The following is a 16,874-nucleotide window of genomic DNA, read 5'->3' on the forward strand; positions in this document are numbered from 1 at the left end:
GCTTGGATCTTAGAGCCCGTGCACGAGGTGAGCCCCTAACATGTGTTATGTATTTCATACAAAAAAACACATAAAATATGATAAAGTCTCTTCAAAGTTAAAAAATTGTATTACTTTTAACACGTGGTAGCTGTGACTTTACTTAAAAAACGTATTAAACTTGATAGTTTAGTACAACTGGTAGTCTGAGCTCACACATTCGAAAGTGCTTTCATACGCGATAATGAAGGAACAAAGAGTTTTGGTGAAATAAAATACTTGCCAAAGATCACACAATTTAAGCAGGGATGCTCTGACTTATCAAGGTTTTCCAGTTTCACTCTGTACAAAACAGCCAGTAAATGGGTATCTATCTATTTGTCATTCCTTATGGTAAGGCTTTGTTTTTACTTCATGGTGCATTCTGCAATTTTTATAATGTAGCGGGAACTCAACCCGAAAGTATTCAATTGCTTTACGTGAGCACCAGTTACATTAAACAAGCATTGGCATATCCAGTAGGTCTCACCTTTGTGAACTTATAAGTATTTAGTTATGCTGCACAATATCCTTGGCCCAACATCAACTGTTGCATGGCTGAACACTTATAATGTCCCAAAGGCGAGACCTATTGGCTATATCAATGCTTGTTCATTTTCTCTGCACGACCTGCTAGGGGTGTCATGTCAGCCTCACATAATCGTAAAGAGCAAACATTGTGAATTTTGTGCAACAATTCAAGCAGAATGTTTATTTTGTTTACGCTCAGCCCAAATCATTTTTTGTGACTGTTCTTCTACAATGCCTTTCTGTCGTAATATCTCATTTTGTTAATTCTTCTTTTAAAGGGAGTAATTCTGCAAATAAAAACTTTATCTAATCAACGCGTAACACAATGGATTTCTTCGGAATAGTCACTCCCTTGCTCATTGCCTGGCTCGCCTGCCTGTTTCTAATTAATGCCTGGAACAAGAAACTCAATCTGCCCCCTGGACCGTTTGCTTTACCTTTAATTGGAAACTTCCTCCAAATAAAGAGCGGGAAAATTGTGAGCTCGCTGCTGGCAGTAAGTTTAATTTGTTTGTGTATTTCTGAATATTTCTAAGGGATATGGTTCCTCAAAACATAGATTATATGCTTCCTACAAATGTTTGCAACTGAAGGTGGGTGGTAAAAGAATTGTAATCCGAAAGAGGTGCCCACTCAAAAAATAATTTTTTACAGGCTTGCAAATACATAGTCAATGACAATCCAATACTGATCTGCACTTTCAACTGTGAATCCAAATGATCCTGATATATTATTGGAAAAGTATTGGGAAGTATATCATACATTTCTAAGTAAAACATTTGAAACTCATAATCACTCCATTTCAACGAGTCGGGGGTCTTCAAATCAGGTAAACAGTTCTTTTATCTCAACAATGCGTATGCATATGATTACCATCCAGAGATTCCAAAATGTTTGGGGATTTGTTTTAATATCTTCTTCATTAACTCTCTTGGGATTCTTGGGCAAGTGTAGAGACTCAATACCTAATTTGGAGAGGTAATTCTTCAAAAGATTGTCTTTATTCAAAAGTTTATTCCCCCGCCACATTTAGTGTGTGTGTGTGTGTGTGTGAGAGAAAGATGGGGGTTGTTTTTTTGACAAATTATCTGCCACACACCATCAGGAAAATTCTGGCATTAGACCAGATAACATCTTCTTTAAAGCATTCCCATTGGCGTAATTTCTGTCCAAGTCCACCATATCATACGTGGTGCATACATGGGGGTCTCAGAAAGTAAAATGGGCAAAATATCTCACCCAGCTCATGAGGGCATAAGTTATCTTCTTTCTAAAACAGGACAGTACCCCCTGCTTTAGGAAATAATAATGGCAAAGACAGATCTGCTGCTGCACTCTTTATTCCTCTTGAGTGGCTTCCACCAAAGATGCAGCACCATTTCAGGGGCAGACAACTCTACATTTAGTGGCGCCCAGGATGCAATGCCTTCACTGCATCAGCCATAGGAAGCTGGTAAACCTATTTCTAAATGACCTTCTTCTTCCCTATTTTAATGATTCTACAGGATTTCCCTGGGAAGAGAAGAGCCAATAGCCTGGTCTTATCAGCTCGAGGGAAATGTACAGTAATGAACACACGTTTGGGAGATGTTTGACAAACATTCCCAATTTTTTATAGTGATGTGTACAATTTAAAGTAGACATATATAAATGACAACAATGGTTAATTCTCATTGTTGCCCCAGTAGCACCAAAATCCAATTTTCGTAAAATATAATTCATAATATCTTAAAAATTGAATAATGTCTCTTTTCACTATACTTTCATTGAATTCCTAAAGGACATCCTAGAAATGTATTTAAATAAATCAATTAATACGCTCAAAAGAATGGGCTTCAGTTCTTTAATTTTAATTTTATTTTTATGTTCATTCTTGGAACTTTGTGAAGTGTTATATATCACTGGAACCTCAATGTGCTGCATACATACTGTGAAGCCAGGTGCTGAACTAATGAGGACACATATTTAGGAATAACAATATTTCTCCATTTTCAGAGTGATGATTAAACTTTTCACTACTTCACATTATTTAGGAAAATATTATTTCTGATACGAGGCTACCCATTTTATCCCAGGGAGAAACATTGATCAGTTATTTGATTGAAGAGTGAAGGTGAAATGGTAGAGAGGAAGTGAACATTTTTGCATACAGATGTATAAATCAGGAACAGAAGTGGAATTCAAGCATTCTGTAACAAGGTATTAGTATGAGGACTTGAACATTTGCCTATTGTGGCATCTGCAACTAGAAATACAGCTATGCATCCCAATTTCGAAAAACTAATATTTTCTTTAGTAACACTGTGTCAGCACTTTCGAGCAGGAATTTGCAACTGTCCAATTTGCGAGGACAGATTTGTTGCACATGCTATTAATTCATTCAGGATGAGGAAGATAGAAGATATGAGGAGATTCGGGTGAGATGTATCAAGCCTTAGCTGCCACAAACCCTTCGAATTGGTAAATCAGAGTGTTCGTGAATGATAGAACCCTTAAGGGGATGTACTAAACACATTTGTTGATTCAAAAAGTGTTTACCGAATTGGTAACTATGCTTACAAATAGATTTCGGTGTGGTATTTGATGGGGCATTGTAGGAAAGAGCCCCTTTTGCACGGTTATCTCCTAACCGTTTGCCTCATACGTGATGCTAAGTTGACTGTGTCTGCTGGGAGTCTGCTAACGAAGCCCCACCTGTGTTCTTTCCTTAAACTGTACCATCGTTTCCACAGTAGGCACACCTCTGGCCCACTTAAGTCCCTTGTAAAAGGCACCAATGGTGCCAAGATCCTTATGACCAGGGAGGGTCCCTTAGGGCTGCAGCATGTATTGTGCCCCTAAAGGGCCTCACACCTAACACATACACACTGCCATTGCAGGCTATGTGTTGTGACTAAACTAGAAGATGGCAAACCTCCCTTGTGGCCATGCCCACCCATTACTTCATGTGGCATAGGTAAGTCACCCCTCTGACAGGCCTTACAGTAAGGCAGGGTGCACTATACCACAGGTGAGGGCATAGCTGCATGAGCAATGTGCCCCTACAGTGACTGTAACATTCAAAGACATTGTAAGTGCAGTGAAGCCATTTTGAGTGCATAGGCTGGGTGTCTGTCAACAAGAACTCCACAGCTCCATGACAGTTTTACTGAAGACTGAGTAGTTTGGCAACACACCTCTAAGCATAATAAACCCACACTGATGCCAGTGTTGGATTTATTATGAAATGCACTCAGAGGCCATATTAGAGATGCCCCCTGAAAAACGAAGGACTTCTTTTGTATTGGGTTACTGGTCCCTGCCAACCAGACACCGCCAGACAGGTTTCTGACCTAATTAGGCGAGGTCAGAAACTAAGCCTGCTCTGGGTGGGGGTGCTTCTTACCTCGCCCTGGCAGGAACAGCAACATTAGGCAGTGAGCCTCAAAGGCTCTCCCTTGGTGTCACCCTAATTTTGACAGCTACATTAGTGGAGATGCCTGCCCCCTGTCCTGACCCCACTTTTGGCAGTAGGATAGATGGGAAAATTAGTAAGCAATGTAGGAGTTTCTTCCTTGGCTTGGCACACCCCTGGGGTGGCCAGAAGCTGAGGTGAAACTCTCACCTGAAACTTCTCCTCATATTTTGGAGAACTAGGCCCAATTTGAATAGGGCTGTGCCCCTCCTCCCCAAGCCAAGGGGGCATCTGAAGGGTGTAGTCACCCTAACAGACAAGTCATTGGCTACTACCCTCCAACCGCAGTAACACCCTTAAATGTAGTATTTAAGGGCTACCCTGAACCCTGTTACTCAGATACGATGGCCTACGAAGAGGAAGGACCAAAGAGCTGCACAGCAGTGGAGAAGAAGATAACTGGCTGGGCCTAAGCCCTACCGGACTGTCTCCTCCTCCAGAGACCTTGCTAGAAGAAACTGGCGTGGCCCGCGTCCAGCAACCTCCAAGAACCTCTGGGATCTGTACTGTCTTCAACAAAGACTCTTGTCTATAGTGGACACCAGATTTGTACAACAGGAAGCTAACCCAGGACTGCAGATCCCCGATTCAAGCACTATTCTTTACCTGACACCTACTGCCTGTGACAAGGTATCCCACTGATTCAGTGAATTACCCTCAACGATCCTGACCTGGGATACAGCGTTGGATGACCTCTCCTGCACTTCCCCACAACGCTTACAGCCTGGATCCAATGCGAAAACCCTGACGCCTAAAGATGCTACTGCACCTGCAGCCCCCAGGCAATGGTGCCCAGGCATCCCCCAAGATCCCACATTACCTCTCCAGTCGTTGGATTTCTTCAACCAGTCTCTGGCCTGAACCTGCAGCCTTTTCCCCTCAACCGAAGATCTCCATTGTTTTCAACTGGGCGCCTGATGCCTCCTTTGTACTCTGCACCCAGCCACTCCTATGCCACTGGTGGTGCAGTATCTGTGTTTTTTTGATGTCCCCTCTGGTGCTCTTCTCAACCCCTAGTGCCTGTTTCCCTGACCCGCAGGTACTAACTTGTGACTAGTTCCTCATGGATGTGCTCCCGGCCTACATAGCATGACATTGGGCCCAGTAACCTCTGCACCTGGCTGCCCCAGTACCTTGCCCAATGTTGACCAAAATCCCCAGAGACTGAACATGAAAACTGATTACTTACCTGTAAGTTACTCACGTGCTTTCTCTCCCATAAAATTGCATTGTGTTCTCACTGTATTGCACTAACTGTCTATCCTGAATCTTTTTCCACACTGAAAATTATTTTATGTACATGAAAAGTTGTATTTGATGCTATACAAACCTTTTGGCAATAATATTGAAAGTATTGCATTATTCAAAAGCCCACTTACCTATACTGATTTCAACTTGGTTCCTAAATAAAAGTAACTAAAGTAATATTGTTACAACCATTGGCTTGGAGTTAGTCATTGAATTGGAGTTCCTGGGTTGTATGAGTATGTACAACAAATGCATTCACACTGCCCTCTGATAAGCCGAACTGCGCAGCCCCGCTACCAGTAAATTAAGAGTTAAGTATTATCTACTTTATCCTCCGCTATACCTCTTGGTACTCATTGTTCTCTGTGCACACTATACCTCTTTTTTGGTATAGTATATACAGAGCTAGCTGTCTGCAGGCATCTTGTAGCTTCTCTTCCAAATGGTATGTCATATTTTGGCAACTACTGAAAAGTAGTGTTAACCCATTCACAAATGGGATGGGGTCCGCAAGGGACGCCTTCCTATTTAGGAATGCTGAAACAATTATTTTTTAAGAGTAGACAGTGGCTCTCATTAACATTCATGAGGTGGGTAGATTTGCAACTGAATATGATCTAGTATTTCGCAAACGACTCATTAGTGCATAGGTCAGTTCACAAAATACCACGATGGTCACAAATATACTAATGTGTACCTTCAAGGGTGAATTGAATTTAAGATGAATCTAATATGATAGCTTTCTTCAGTTTGTCAATATTGTGATTGGGTAGATTGGAATGCATTAACAGTCAAAACCTTGATGAAATCTAGAGTAACCAATCGTGAGCTATTTCAGTTTTTCTGACATTAAGGCGTTATGTTGTAATTTGTCCATTTTAGGATAGAGTTCAAGGTGAATACAGTGGCAGTAGGGTGAGTTGTTTGAAAGCACTTATTGCTTTACGAATGTGTTTGAATGTTTCCGCATCATGCAAATATAGTTCCTTGAAAAAGGGAAGTTACATATTTGCCAATCATTTAAAATAAAAAAGTCGTAACAGTCGTAAAAAAAAAACTACCATAAATTACCAGACTAAATTAATGAATGAGTGAATGTCTTTTACAGAGCAGCATCTGACACTTGGCTGTTAAGCGTAGAACTTTAAGAGCATGATAAAGTAGTGGCAAAATCAGCAGAACTAACAGGAATGGAAGTGCCATGCTGTACATAGATATGAATATCTTCGCTGTAGCCTGTATAAAGCCACATAAAGAGGCTAAAAAGTGTGTTGCACAAATCAATAGCAAAGCAGGGGAGAGGCACCATGGCCTTGGATTACATGGTCACTGCTCCCCAACTACACCTGATTTTGCTACCAAAATATATATATATATATATTCACTGAAAAAACCATAGGTTATAGACCATATATAGTTAGGAATTAGCATTTACAAAACCTTATTTTACTCACACAAAACCATTGAAATTCCATATATAGTTAGTTGCACTAACTATATATCGCGCACCCGCAATCCACTGCTGATGATGTCACATATTACATCATTCATGACATGGTCAGTGACATCACTGATGACATCACTGATGACATCTCAATGACATCACTGATGACATCACTGATGACATCTCATTTGACATTACTGATCACATCACTGATGACATCATTCATGTGATGATACGATGAACCTCTTCAGACTCTAATATAACCTTAGATACACTCAGTGTAAACAGACACTCACAGACTGTCACTCATCCATGGAGTTACTCACACACCTAGTCAGTCTTGCAAAGAATCAATCACACCTCCATTTCCTCAACTATATAGTTATACACACCTTACTTATTGAAACATGTAATAACACATATTTACTCTGTTATACAATCCCTGATACAAGTTCACAATAATCCATACAGCCACTCACACATTCACTGGCTCTTATGCACAGTTATTTATATATGTCAACTATCACATGTACTGTGTTTTACATATGTACTTACTTTGACATGTAGCACTGAGATATCCATTCACTCACCAATACACTCATGCACACAGTCAACCGCCCATACAGCTGTTTCCACATGCACTTTTGAACCCATACATCTAGTGAATCAACTGCTCACACATCTATGCACAGAGTCATACACCTCCCAGACACCCACACACACACTCAGTCTCCCATACAAATACTTGGCCAACCAATCAATAACCCATATAGTTAGTCATATAGCTAATGATCAACACATGCATCAGATTACAGAACAACAGACACAATGATGCACAATTTAAAACAGTTTAGTCACTAACCCATGCACTCAGTGAGACACATTTAATCACTCACTTATACAGTCAGTCATGCACCTACTAAATCCTTCATCCAGACACTTATACATCCACTCATTCTTCAATATGTAAGACATATTTTAACTTTACAGAAACATACAGTCACTGGATGTTGTCATCAGTGATGTCATCAGTGATGTCATTTGAGATGTCATCAGTGATGTCATCAGTGATGTCACTGACCATGTCATGAATGATGTAATATGTGACATCATCAGCAGTGGATTGCGGGTGCGCGATATATAGTTAGTGCAACTAACTATATATGGAATTTCAATGGTTTTGTGTGAGTAAAATAAGGTTTTGTAAATGCTAATTCCTAACTATATATGGTCTATAACCTATGGTTTTTTCAGTGAATTTTCAAGGTTTTGTAAATGCTAATTCCTAACTATATATGGTCTATAACCTATGGTTTTTTCAGTGAATTTCATTGGTTTTTTAACAGCTAATATCTGTAGCTGTAAAATGTATTTTTCTTTAAATCCAAAAATATATTTTATATGTTTATGAATAATTTTTTTTTAAATATTTTTTTTTCTTCGTTCCCGCTTCGCGAATCGGGAAGCTTCCCGTTAGCTGACCTTGATGCCGCGAAATAGACCGCGAGCCGGTAAACGTTTCTTTACCGCAACTGCCGCGTTAGAAAACAACATCGTGACGCCTCCCGTCCGCATGACGTTTCGCGTTGTCGCGTGATACGTCATATGACGTGCTACGTTAGCGAACTGGTACGCGAAGCGAGTCGCAAAGCGCAGGTTTCTGGAAGCAAACCGGGAGGCCCTGCAAAGCGCTTAACGTAAACACAGCAGGTCATGTGACTTGGTAATAACACTTTTCATTGGTTCATTTCACTTTTGGTTTCCTAATGATGTAAGACTAGGTCATATAATCTAAAATGAACACTTTTCATTGGTTGAGAACTCTTGTTTTTCCCAAATGATGAAAATCCCTCCTTCTTTCCTCACTCTGACTTTCATCATTGTGAGAGAAAGACCCTTTGTGATCACTGAGCAATGGCTTCTTTAGTAGCTTCAGCTGGTGCTTCCCCACCACCTCCACCACATCCAAGGAAGAGTGGACCACCTGCTCAAGTTATAATTCAACAAGAAGAGGAAGAAGAGGAACAGGACGACGAGCACGAAGAGAGGCAGTTTTTGCCTGAGCAGCCCAGGACGTCTCACCGGAAAGAAAACTTCATTTGGCAATTTTTTAAAATTCCCAAAGGTCAGAAAAAAGTAAATGCAAGATACGTAACTTGCCTTATATGTCAAGATAGACTGTCCAGAGGAACCGAGAAAAAATACAGTTTCGGAAACTACACAATGCATCGCCATATGACTAGGTGGCATCCTAACAACTACAGTGCTGCACAGTTTCGGAACGACCTAGATAATCTCCCTATTATGGCCAGAAGATCTGTTGTACCGGAAGTAACGGGACCAGAGGGCAGGGAGATGGTGCCAAATATACAAATGAAATTTGGTGAAGTAAAACACATCTGCGTATTTTGCGATGGATTCATTTGCTACGGAGAAAGAAGCATCACTCTGATCAACAGAGCTATTGACTATCATATGCAAGTTTGTACGAAACGCCCAAAATAATAAATACTTTTTTTTTGTTTTGTTGCTCCTGTTGAGCCCTTTACAATGAATCGTTTTCATTGCCCCCTCCAAGAAAAACCCAAAAAAATATAAAACTGTTCAGAAAAATTCAAAAAAAGTACAAAAATGTTCCGAAAAATATTAAAAAATAAATAAAACAACAAAAACAATAAAAAAAAAAGTTCTTTTCAGAACTACCTCCCCGTTATTAAAAAATTGGTACAATATTTGGAACTGTGCCAACCTCTATTTCTCTTAGTTCGCTTCCCAGTTCGCTCGCCGGTACGCGAACCGGAAGCGAACCAAAAACAGTAAGTATAAGGGAAGGAAACAGACACTTATGTTAAAAGAAAGACAGCTATAGGGGAGTAAACTAGAGATACTATTACCCGTAATCCACTGCTGATGATGTCACATATTACATCATTCATGACATGCTCAGTGACATCATCAGCAGAGGATTGCGGGTTTTTTGGCAACGTGCCTTATCCACGGTTTAATAACGCTGCCTTTTGCTTTATATAAGTTTTCAAATTGTATGAAATATATACCAATAGGTCGTTATGAACCTTTAGGTAGTGCTTTTCTTCATGAGGTCTGGTCGCTTCCATACACATACAGATGTTTCAAAGATGATCAAGAAGTTTATCTGAATGGAGAGGAATGCACTGAGACGCCAGATCATTCACTAATGTGTAGGCACATACAGTTACACGGTTCATGCAACAAACACCGACCAAATATGGCTTGCGTGTTGCAAGGCACGCCAGTTCCTGCTATCATCCCCACGTTCAAGTTGTTGGAAAATGGTAGTTATTTGATGCTCAATAATGAAGATTGTTCTGGGTTAATTAAAAGTATTCCTTTTATCGTAACAGTAAGTGAACGGGTTATTTGCTGCAGAAATGTTCTATTTCCTCCCACACATGAACATAGGGAGTTTTCAATCTCGCCACAAATACCAACCTTGGGAGCAGATTTCAACGGCATGGCAAGAATAAGAGCTCTTTTGTCTCAGAGAGAGGTGGCCTTGAGTTCGGCCCGTGAAACTTTCGTGCTTCACATAGCGAACACCCGTACAGAGGTGCAGACCCTTTTCAATTCAGATTTGCCTTTCCATTTCAGCAAGATGGTTCGGACTATCTCTAACGCATCCTCCACAAAGGCCCTGGCGCACTTTTTTAAAGTTGTTACCAGTGGTCTCGTGACTTCATTTGAGAAAATCTTTGGAGTCATCCCTGCTTTCTTTCATTGTATTTTTTCCACTCTGCTTCGTGGATTGCCATTTTTACTTGCATTACCAGCGGACGCTCTTGTGCTTTTTTACATTTTTAAATATGGATGTCCCTCCTATGCAACCTCCCGCCCTGCAGCTGCTGACACTGTTCCGCAATCGCATGCTAGAATATTATGGCACAATGCCGTTGGCAATATTAAGCACGGCATATGGATTATCTTTTCGATTCTCCTACTTCACCTGTGTCCAGCCTGTATTTCACTGCCTGACCTGTGATTTCGATTGGGCCATTGATTTGTGTCTCTGCGGACCGGTTTCTCCTGACGTCGACTTTAATCAGCTGATGACTCCTATCATTACTCACGAGTTGGTTTGTCCTGGCGAAAGGATTATGGCTGTGGCATTGATGCATGGACTAATTGGTCCCTGGAATTTACTGGCGGCAACACAGTCTTTCTTGGAACAGAGCTTTCTTGAAAACCCACCGAGCTGTCCTCTGATGGTGATAGAGGATCCGGTGCTGGGAGAGCACATATGTTCTTTTCCGCTTTTAAATTGGATGGCTGAACTGTTTTCGGATGAAGACGGTGACTTCCTATTGGAGGCTGTTGCAGCTTATTTTGCATACACAGTTATGTCATAGACCTTTTTCATGTTTGATATGCTGAGTACTAGCATTTCATTGACAATTCATTGACTTATTTGTCAAGTTTTTATTATTTACCTTGCCTATTGGCTTAAGACTCGATAAAGTACTTGGCTGTTTTATTTTTCTTTAGCATTAAATTTTCCTAGTTTTTAATGCTTTACCTTGCGGACCGTCCACATATAAACTTGCAATCTGCTCTCATGAGATGGCACTTCTATTATCTTATTCAGTTCGTTTCCGGATCATGGGGAGGTGTCATCTAGGTCCTGGATATCTTTACACCGTGTTAAGTTAGCATGGGCTCATTACCGGTTTAAACGCCATTTTTCCTTTTTTGCAACTTCTGCACACGACACTTAGTTGTTGCTTTAGCTTTCAACCTAGTAGTTCATCGTGGTTTACATGAGAATAATATGTTATTGCTCTACTATCTGCTTTGCTTGTTAAACTATATCTGTACAGCGAGTGCTAAAGTTTCAAGAACAACACGATACAGAATTGTTATGAGGTCTGATCTCCACGACTTCATACTCATAACATAAGTGCAACTTCTGCCAATTCTGGGCATGAGGCGGGTTTTATATTGCTTTGCCGAACACACATACACAACACTTGATGCGGTTCACATGAAGAGAGAGCTGGTGTATGCTGATGTGATTCCTTCAAATCTAAGACACTAAAGTATGGGCACGCCCTAAACCAACACAAAGAGACCTTCTTAGCAAATAATATCATATGTGTATTAGGGAGGGTGAGATATAAGCAGCCGCGGGCCGTGGAGGGAGTTACGGTGAGGCAGGGAGGCGGGGAGGGGGAGAAGCAGGGTGGAGCCCTCTCCACCCTGCCCCTCCCCCTCCCCGCCTCCCTGCCCCACCGTAACTCCCTCCACGGCCCGCGGCTGCTTATAAGTGTTGCTAACTCTTATTCATTTACAGCATGTTAACATACTGTCACCATTCGCTTTTTATGTACTAGTAACTATGCTGGTAATTTTGCTACTGATAATATGTGTACTTGTATTATCTAAGATACTACGCCTGAGAAGACGGCATTAGTAAATAAACATTTCAAATACACATGTGTTCTTCTTAACTCCATGTTCTGGTTTCTAAGAAATATATAACGACCGAGTGTTCATGAGTTCCACGTATCCTGAGGTACTATAAGTTCATATTCTGGATTGTCTAAACATTGAGAGTTTGTTATATCCAATGTGACACTGTACCTAGCTTGCTAAGCGGTTTTTGATTACTAAGGTGAGTTTTGGGACACCCTAATTCGCCGAGGTTCCAATCCTCTGTCCACAGTTCTGTGTGAGAACAGAAACCCTGCGACAGGGGCACCCCCGACCCTTGCTGGAGCTTCATCACACTTGCGATACAACTCCAGCAATGCGCCACCTTTACGGCACAGATACATCACGCATCTGTGCTGTTTTTGCCCCATGATGCGCCGCATTGTAAATGCAGCACACCATAGGTGACGGAACAGCGGCACAGAATGACTAACACATCCCTGGTGATGCGCCAGTCATCATAAATCTATCCCTATGCTTCTTATCTTGTTAGAGATGAACCGCCATATGTATCATCAAAGTTTTTTGCATTTCCTAAATAGCGAACTTTAAGGAATAAATAGCGATTCTTTACCATTCCTAGTTTGCGATGAGCTATTTGCTAATTACAAATTACCCATTCATTTCCTTCATTTCCATAGGGCGGTTGGACTCACTTTTAGCTCGAACGGCTGAATGGATTTCCACGAAACTTGGCAAAATTGTAGGGACTGGTAGCCCGATGTGCCTTTGCTATGTCTCAAGATATATGCTCCAGTGGTTTTTACGAAAATTAACTTTGAAAGATATATATTGGGCTACATTGGCCTATATATATGTTGGAGCCCAATGTAGCCCAATGAAGCCCAATGAAGCCCAATGTAGCCCAATGTAGCCCAAAGATGGCCGCCAGAGACGAAAAAAAACAAATGTAGCCCAAATATCAGCCAGATGTAGCCCAACTATAGCCCAGTGACAGAATGACCAATCAGCGTCGCAAACCTCCGTTACGCGAAGCGGAGCGCTGTTACAGATATATATCTTTTTTTGAACGTTAATTTCTCAAAATCCACTGGAGCACATATATTGAGACCTAGCAAAGGCACATCGGGCTACCAGTCCCTAATATTTTACCAAGTTTCGTGCAAATCCATTCAGCCGTTCGATTATTATTATTATTTTTTTTTTTTGCCCCACGGGGCCCTTTTAAAACCTCCACATCAAACCTAGGGGGTCAGCGAGGATCTACTATTCCCCCTTATGGTCATTTGCCCCTTCGCTTTCGCCTCCTCTTGTCTCTCGATCCTACTGAGAGACAAGATGGCGGCCGCTACGGACTGTTTGGAATGTTGACAGACGCCGGAGAACCAATCAGCTTCGCTTCACAAAGCTCCGTTGCGCGAAAAGTACGCGTCCTGGAGCGCTGCCCGGTCCGCTGTTACAGATATATATCTTTTTTTAAACGTTAATTTCTCAAAATCCACTGTAGCACATATATTGAGACCTACAAAAGGCACATCGGGCTACCAGTCCCTACAATTTTGCCAAGTTTCATGCAAATCCATTCAGCCGTTCGGGCTAAAAGTGAGGCCAACCGCCCTATGGAAAACTCAATGTTAAAAACACGTTTTGGGACCCCCCTTTTTTCTCGGCCCCCCCTTGACGAACCCCCCCCAAATTTTCAAGGGCTGCTCAGAAACAAAATGTGCCATTTTCCTGAAAATTTCAGCCAATTCCGTCCACAAACGCCAAAGTTATTAGACATAGAATTTTCAAAAATCCCATAGAGAAAAAATCCTAACTATATATACCTACTGGCGACCGCCAGTAGGTAATATATATATATATATATTTTTTTTTATTTCAACATATTTTCTTGATTTTTACAACATATAGTCATCAGCGCTTTGTCGTTACAGGGTGGCAGCCTAAACTGGCTGTGTTTGTTGGCAATACAGTTACATAGCATATATGTTTGGCTGGCCCCCTTTCCACTGTCTCTGCTAGGAAAATAAGAATGAGTGAGAAGAGAAAGGATAGAGAATAATAGAGAATAAGGGAAGGAAAAGAAGACATAGTATACCAGAAGTTTACTTCCTTCGTGTTATTGTACTTATCTTGTGGGGGTGTTGTTTACGGCCATTTGGCCCCTTTAGCTAGGTCTGCTCACGGGGGTTCGTAGGGGTCCAGGAACTCATCCAAGGAAGCCCACATTCCCCTGGAGGTTTCTCTCCATGGTGAGTTTCGGAGGGCAGTGCTGTCAGCGCCTCTAAGGTACGTCACCCAGTTGAGCCAACCCTTGAATGTTGCCTTGGCTATATCTTTCCATTTGGTGAGAACTATTTTCACTGCCGCTGTCAGTAGGAGATCTAATAGGTTTCTGTCATGTTTTGAGTCTAGCTCAGTTGTCATGAATGCGGTGGTAGGGGTATGGAAGTCTGGTTTTAGTGTGCAGCCCAACGCTTTGTTTATGAAGATGAATATTTTCTCCCAGAATCTTTTAACTTTGGGACAATAATAGATAAGGTGTGCCAGGTACCCCTTTTCTTTGTCGTAGTTCCAGTACAGGTCATTTTCCCTGAGGCCCAGTGCCGCCAGTCGAGCCGGGGTCCAGTAAATCTTGTGCAGGAGCCAGAATTTTGTCTGTGCTAATACCGGAGAGATTTTGTTTTGCGAGGGGTAGGCCCAGAGGAGATAGAGTTCTCTCTCACTGAGTGCGGTGTCAAGTTGTCTTTCCCAGTATGTGGTTGCGTTATCATTAATTTTGGTGGAGCTGGGACGTTGTAGCTTGTAGAGATGTGAAAACTAATGGCCTATTCTGTTGGGGTTCGTCATATATTGAATGACTGATGGCTTGTGCTTTGCTAGCTTCGCTTTTGACAGGGCTGTTCTGATATTAAGGAAGGTATACAGTTCTATGCCTGGTAGTTTATGCTTAGTTTTTAGCATGGTGAAGGTGGCAGGGCTGCCCCCCTCTTCCAGCTGCGCTGGTTAGGAGATTCCTAGCCTCTTCCATGTGTCTATGGAGAGAGGTTTCCCCCTGTACTTAACCATTGTGTTTACCCACAGCGATTCCCACATTGAGTTTTTTACACTGTGCTCCATTTTTTGGTCTATTTTAAGCAGGACATTTTTGGTATTTTTGAGTATTGGGTTGGCAGAATGTATGAGTTTGTTGGCTGTGAGGAGTACTATTGGCTCTACGTTATTTAGGATGGCTCTCTCAATTGCATGCCATACCAGCGTGTACTCCTGGCTAGGCAGAAGCTAGTAGGGCCCCCTGTTTTGCTAGAAATGCAGTTTGGAAGGTTTTGAAGTCTGCAACATTTCGACTTCCCAATTTTTGTCTAGTCTTAGTTTTTTCAGGCTTATTCTCGCTTTTCTGTCTCACCATAAAAATGTATTCATCAACTTATCAATCTTGCGATGGAAGTCATCGGTGAGTAGAAGAGGTAGCATACCCAACAGATAGTTGATCATCCGGGTGATCAGCATCTTGACTGTTTCTATCCTCCCCCACCATGTTATAAAATTTGGGGACCAGGACTCTAACAGTGTCTTTGTCTTCTTTAAGAGTAGCTTTTCATTTTGATCAAGTGTGGATTTGAGGTCTTTGCCGAAGTGTACCCCAAGGTATTTGATAAAACCTGTTTGCCTTGCTAGGCCCGAGTTCCCCAATTTGGAACACCCTACCCTTGGAAATCAGAATGAATCCCTCTAATGTAGAATTCAAGAAAGAAGTCAAAGTACCCCTTATAAACAAATCTTTTCCCTAGATCCTACATTACCCATCCTGATTACTAATTTGCCTCATGACCACAGCATATCAAATACTTTTTGTCTTTTCCTTTGCTCATTGAACATCATAAACCTAACCCTCCCTTTCTGGGTACTATTTCATTCTATATCGTTCTGAATATTATATTATATTATTGGTATTTTTGTCATACTGCTCTCTGCATACCTGTAAAGCAGCCTGATTCCTGCAAGGGTCATGTTCGCACTATAGAAAACTATCAATATAAATAAATCCAAGAGTTGAAGATTTCATTTTCCTTACATGAATTATTATGCAATTTAGCAATGATGGGCCACTGGCTACTAGGAGGTGGTAACAACAGCTTTGCCAAAAAAACATTACATCACAACCTGCAAATACCAGCACCTTTCCATGCCCATGTCCACTGAACAAAGTTATCACTGTGTAAGGAAATGCCTCTTTTTTTATGATCACCCCCAAAGATTAGAACTGATACTCCAGGTTTTTTGACTGTGAAGGTGCGCTGAGGCCTGCTGATCAAACCATAGTGCTAGCTCTATGACCCTTGAAAGGTATACGTCTGATTGGTTCACCCATAATTGGCATAAGTTAACTTATTTATGAGTCCCTAGTTTATGGTACTTGGGGCATTCCGGGCCTGTAAGTTAAAATGTCCCTTGTAGACTGCATCACTTACTGTGCTATCGCGAGTGTGACAAAGCAAGCAAGACTCCCAGCCTGCCATTGCTGGCTGGCAAGGCAGTTCTCAAACTGCTAACTCAACTTTGCCGCTCATGGCAAAGTCCAGAACTTGTTTTTGATAAATAAAAGTCACCCCTAAGGCAGGTCTATCGAGCCAAAAGGGGTGCCGTATACTGAAAAGTGGGATATGTGTTTTTGTATGTCCTAACAGTAAAAAAAAACAAAATGTTGTTTTTGCTGTAGAAAGGCTAGTGCCCCATTGGCAAGTATAG

General features: G+C 41.4%; 1 protein-coding gene across 2 annotated transcripts in view; it reads left to right on the top strand.

The window, feature by feature from the left end:
* Positions 1-16,874, top strand: part of LOC144783023 (cytochrome P450 2G1-like) — a 278,934-nt gene that overhangs the window by 13,864 nt on the left and 248,196 nt on the right. For both annotated transcript variants that reach the window (XM_078662211.1, XM_078662212.1), the window contains exon 2: positions 828-1,045. In XM_078662211.1, the coding sequence (XP_078518337.1) occupies positions 875-1,045 (171 nt within the window). In that variant the 5' untranslated portion in view covers positions 828-874. The remainder of the gene's footprint in view (positions 1-827; positions 1,046-16,874) is intronic.

The sequence above is a fragment of the Lissotriton helveticus genome, chromosome 9, assembly GCF_964261635.1.
Source record: "Lissotriton helveticus chromosome 9, aLisHel1.1, whole genome shotgun sequence".
Classification (NCBI taxonomy): Eukaryota; Metazoa; Chordata; class Amphibia; order Caudata; family Salamandridae; genus Lissotriton; species Lissotriton helveticus.